Source organism: Mandrillus leucophaeus, unplaced genomic scaffold (genome assembly GCF_000951045.1).
Source record: "Mandrillus leucophaeus isolate KB7577 unplaced genomic scaffold, Mleu.le_1.0 Scaffold1389, whole genome shotgun sequence".
NCBI classification, from domain to species: domain Eukaryota; kingdom Metazoa; phylum Chordata; class Mammalia; order Primates; family Cercopithecidae; genus Mandrillus; species Mandrillus leucophaeus.
In genome coordinates this window covers 42,384-47,268 of record NW_012101353.1, presented here as the reverse complement: position 1 = coordinate 47,268, position 4,885 = coordinate 42,384, and the positions used below count along the sequence as shown (strand labels likewise).

Sequence of the window (4,885 nt, the reverse complement as noted above, 5' to 3'; positions counted from 1 at the left end):
TGATTCCTCAAGGATCTAGAACTAGAAATTCCATTTGACTCAGAAATCCCATTACTGGGTATATGCCCAAGGGATTATAAACCTTTCTACTCTAATGACACATGCACATGTATGTTTATTGTGGCACCGTTCACAATAGTAAAGACTTGGAACTAATCCAAATGCCCATCAATGATGGACTGGATAAAGAAAACGTGGCACATATACACCATGGAATACTATGTGGCCATAAAAAAGGATGAGTTCATGTCTTTTGCAGGGACATGGATGAAGCTGGAAATCATCATCTTCAGCAAACTAACACAGGAACAGAAAACCAAACACCACAAGTTCACACTCATAAATGGGAGCTGAACAATGAGAACACATGGACACAGGGAGGGGTACATCACACACTGGGGCCTGTCAGGGGATGGGAGGCCAGAAAGGGAGAGCATTAGGACAAATACCTAATGCATGAGATGCTTAAAACCTCGATGACAGGTTCATAGGTGCAGCAAACCACCATGGCACATGTATACCTATGTAACAAACCTGCACGTTCTGCACATGTATCCTAGAACTTAAAGCAAAACAAAAGAAAATTTAAAAAATATAAACTTTATCAATCACTTGATTATAACAACTTTATTTCAGAGATCCTCCACCAAACAAGAAAACCTTACCTATAATTTAATTTATTTAGCTATTAAATGATAGGCTGGGCCTAATCAATATCAAATTAAATAAGTTAAATTTGCGGGATGACTACAGATGGTGGGCATTTAGTTCCTACATAAGAAAATTCATTTTTAAAAAGCTACAGAAGAAAAAAACTCCATTTATCAATTTACACTTTCTTATTTGCCTTACCTGGGATTTACATTTAAAATAAAAAGTTTTTGGCCAGGCACTGTGGCTCATGGCTGTAATCCCACTGGGAGACCAAAGTGGGCAGACCACCTGAGGTTGGCATTTTGAGACCAGCCTGACCAACATGGAGGAATCTGTCTCTACTAAAAATACAAAATTAGCCGGACATGGTGGCACATGCCTGTAATCCCAGCTACCTCTGAAGCTGAGGTGGAGAATTTCTTGAACCCAGGAGTCAGAGGTTGTGGTAAGTTGAGATCATGCCATTCCACTGCAGCCTGGGCAACAAGAGTGAAACTCCATCTCAAAACAAACAAATAATAAACAAAAACAAACAACAAACAAAGTCTTCATTTAAATTTTTACAAACTAATCTATGTTAGGCATATTATTCATTTACATTTGTTTTCCTTCTTATAAAACACATTCTGCTTCTTACATTTGTTTCCTTAAATACATGAATTCACCCACAGTCTCTGTAGTTCCTCTCTACTGGTTCAACACATGAGTCTTTCAGCTATTCATTATATACAAAAAGTTTTAAAATCCTCAACTATTCTTGCCCTTTCTATCTCAGTGCCTTGTTGTCTACAGACTTTGCAGACTGATGTGATTCCCTCTGAAACCTGAATTATTAGGTTTTTAGAAAATGTCTTTTTTTTTCCCCAAAGTAAAAAGACAAATAGGCTGGCAATGTAAATTTATCATTTGAACAACAGTTATTTAACCAGCTCGGTTGTAATGGTCAACTCGGGATTAATGTAAAAGTGCTGTGTTGATTTTATGCATGCCGAACTCTTTTTTGCTGTTAAGGGAATTCGTAGGTAAGATATTGCTTAAAATTTCTAAACTACTATTATCTGTTAACAAATACAAAGCATTTTATATCTGAAGCTTAATAGTGTTTTAAATTGTTTCTAATTCTTTAGCCTCACCCTGTGATCCCACTTTCATCCTGGGCTGTGCTCCCTGCAATGTGATCTGCTCCATTATTTTCCATAAACGTTTTGATTATAAAGATCAGCAATTTCTTAACTTGATGGAAAAGTTTAACGAAAACGCCAAGATTTTGAGCAGCCCCTGGATCCAGGTAAGGCCAAGATTTTTACTTCCTGATAAACCACTTATGCTCTTTTTTTCTGACAAATCCAAAATTCTATATGGATCAAGCTCTGAAGTGCATTTTTGAATACTACAGTGTTGCCCAGACAACCATGGGGTGAATATCTGGAAAAGATGGCCAAGCCCTTTATTTTATGCATGGGAAATAAATGTCCCAATATAGGCCTGACTTCTAAGCCCATTAGCTCCCTTATCAATGTTTCTTCCACTAAACTCCAAAGCCCTGTTTCTATAAAGCACTTTGGTGATAGCCCCAAAGCGTGCTCATATCACTCCATGGACATCCAGGCACTTTGGAGGCTTCCATTACTCACAAGACTTGTTCTTCAATTCACACTTTCTCATATTGTGTGGCAGAAATATCCTAATTTGAAAGACATCTCCTTCAAGAAGGGAGAATATTTGGGACCATAGAAGCTACCGAGTAACATGAATAGGGCAGGGATGTTTGATATCTCAGTTTGGGATTCTGGCTGATGAGATAGCTGGGTTAGGAATGATGAAATTATTGGTTTTATGGTGTATGAACCATAAACAGACATCACACTTATACTCTGTGCTGAATTGGCATGTTTTATACTCTGCCTAAATAATAATTGTGTGATTTTACAGAAGTCATTTAACTGCTGTGGTACACAGTTGGAATTTGAAGTATCTTTGAGCCCCTCCTACTTGTAAAATACTAATTCCATTTCAGAGGCTGCTTGATAGAAATCAATATAGTAGGGACTAGCTTTGTACTATCAATCAGGTTGTCCAAACTCTCTTAACCTATGCTGTCGTCTACAAAACGTGAATGTGGTAATTCATGCCATCTTATGTTTCAAGATTGTAGAGAAGAATTGTAAAAGGTAACAGAATCAATATAAAGATGCTTTTATACGATAAAAAGGAGGTATGAGTCTAGAAAATGTTTATCATCTGGTTAGAATTGATTCTCTGGTCAGAATTTTCTTCCTGAAATCTTTTATAATCAGATAATTACTACATATGTATAATAAAAATTTTCCCATCAAGATATATGATATATTTTATTTATATTTATAGCTATAATTTACAACCAGAGCTTGGTATGTGGTATATATGCCTTTATTAAAATCTTTTAATTTAATAAACTATTGTTTTCTCTTAGATCTGCAACAATTTTTCTCCTATCATTGATTATTTCCCGGGAACTCATATCAAATTACTTAAAAACGTTGCTTTTGTGAAAAGTTATATTTTGGAGAAAGTAAAAGAACATCAAGAATCGATGGACATGAACAACCCTCGGGACTTTATTGATTGCTTCCTGATCAAAATGGAGAAGGTAAAATGTTAACAAAAGCTTAGTTATGTGACTGCTTATGAATCTGTGATTCATTGACTTGCTCTGTGTTTACTAGGGATGTTTAACTGGTCAAACAGTAATGCTTCAGAAGCACTTTAAGTTGTTATTGTATGAATGAATCTCCAGTAAGCATAATGGAAAATATAAAATTAGATTGTTAAATAATTAGAATAGGTAGACTAAATTGTTTAAATAAAAATAATCTGCCCAAACAATAAAGATGGCCGAATAGGAACAGCTCTGGTCTGCAGCACCGAGCGAGATCAATGCAGAAGGTGGGTGATTTCTGCATTTCCAACTGAAGTACGTGGCTCATCTCATTGGGACTGGTTAGACAGTTAGTGCAGCACATGGAGAGTGAAACAAAGCAGCGTGGGGCCTCGCCTCGCCCAGGAAGGGCAAAGGGTCAGGGAACTCCCTCCCCTAGCCAAGGGAAGCTGTGAGGGACCCTGCCATGAGGAATGGTGCATTCTAGCCCAGATACTATGCTTTTCCCATGGTCTTCACAGCCTGCAGAGCAGGAAAGTCCCTCAGGTGCCTACACCACAAGGGCCCAGCACAAAACTGGGGGGCCGTTTGGGCAGACAGAGCTAGCTGTAGAAATTTTTTTTTTTTTCATACCACAGGGGCACTGGGAACACCAGCGAGACAAAACTGTTCACTGCCTTGGGAAGAGGGCTGAAGCTAGGGAGCCAAGTGGTCTGGCTCAGTGGATCTCACTCCTACAGAGCCCAGCAAGCTCCACTGGCTTGATTCTTACTGCCAACACGGCAGTCTGAAATTGACCTGGGACATTTGGGCTTAGTAGGGAGAGGGGCATGCGACATTACTGAGGCTTGAGCAGGCGGTTTTCCCCTCACAATGTAAACAAAGCCACTAGGAAGTCTGAACTGGGTGGAGCCTACTGCAGCTCCAAAAAGCTGCTGTAACCAGACTGTCTGTCCAGATTCTTCCTCTCTGGGTGGGCATCTCTGAAAGAAAGGCAGCAGTCCGTCAGGGGCTTATAGATAAAACTCCCATCTCCCTGGGAAAGAGCACCTGGGGGAAGGGGCGGCTGTGCATGCAGCTTCAGCAGGCTTCAATATTCCTGCCTGCTGGCACTGAAGAGAGTAGATCTCCCTTCAAAGCACTTGAGTACTACTAAAGGACAGTCTGCCTCCTCAAGTGGGCCCCTCACCCCCATGCCTCATGACTGGGAGACAACTCCCAGCAGAATTTGACAGACCTCATATAGGAGAGCTCCATCTGGCTGGCATCTGGCAGGTGCCCATCTGGGATAAGGCTTCCAGAAGAAGGAACAGGAAACAATCTTTGCAGGGCTGCAGCCGCTTCTGGCAATACCCAGACAAATAGGGTCTGGAGGAGACCTCCAGCAAACTCCAGCAGACCTGCAGCAGAGGGACCTGACTGTTAGAAGGAAAGCTAACAAACAGAAAGGAATAGCATTAATATCAACCAAAGGGACATCTACACGAAAACCCCATCCAAAGGTCACCAGCATCAAAGACTAAAGGTAGATAAATCCATGAAGATGAGGAAAAAAAAAAAAAAACAGTGCAGCTGACTGAGAGAAAAAAAACC

General features: G+C 40.1%; 1 protein-coding gene across 2 annotated transcripts in view; it reads left to right on the top strand.

Annotated features, from left to right (window-relative positions):
* LOC105534699 (cytochrome P450 2C9) overlaps positions 1 to 4,885 on the top strand; it is a 61,903-nt gene that overhangs the window by 14,784 nt on the left and 42,234 nt on the right. The window contains exons 4-5 of one of the 2 annotated variants that reach the window (XM_011973490.1): positions 1,782 to 1,942; positions 3,107 to 3,283. In XM_011973490.1, the coding sequence (XP_011828880.1) occupies positions 1,782 to 1,942; positions 3,107 to 3,283 (338 nt within the window). The remainder of the gene's footprint in view (positions 1 to 1,781; positions 1,943 to 3,106; positions 3,284 to 4,885) is intronic. The other variant, XM_011973491.1, reaches the window with a different exon arrangement.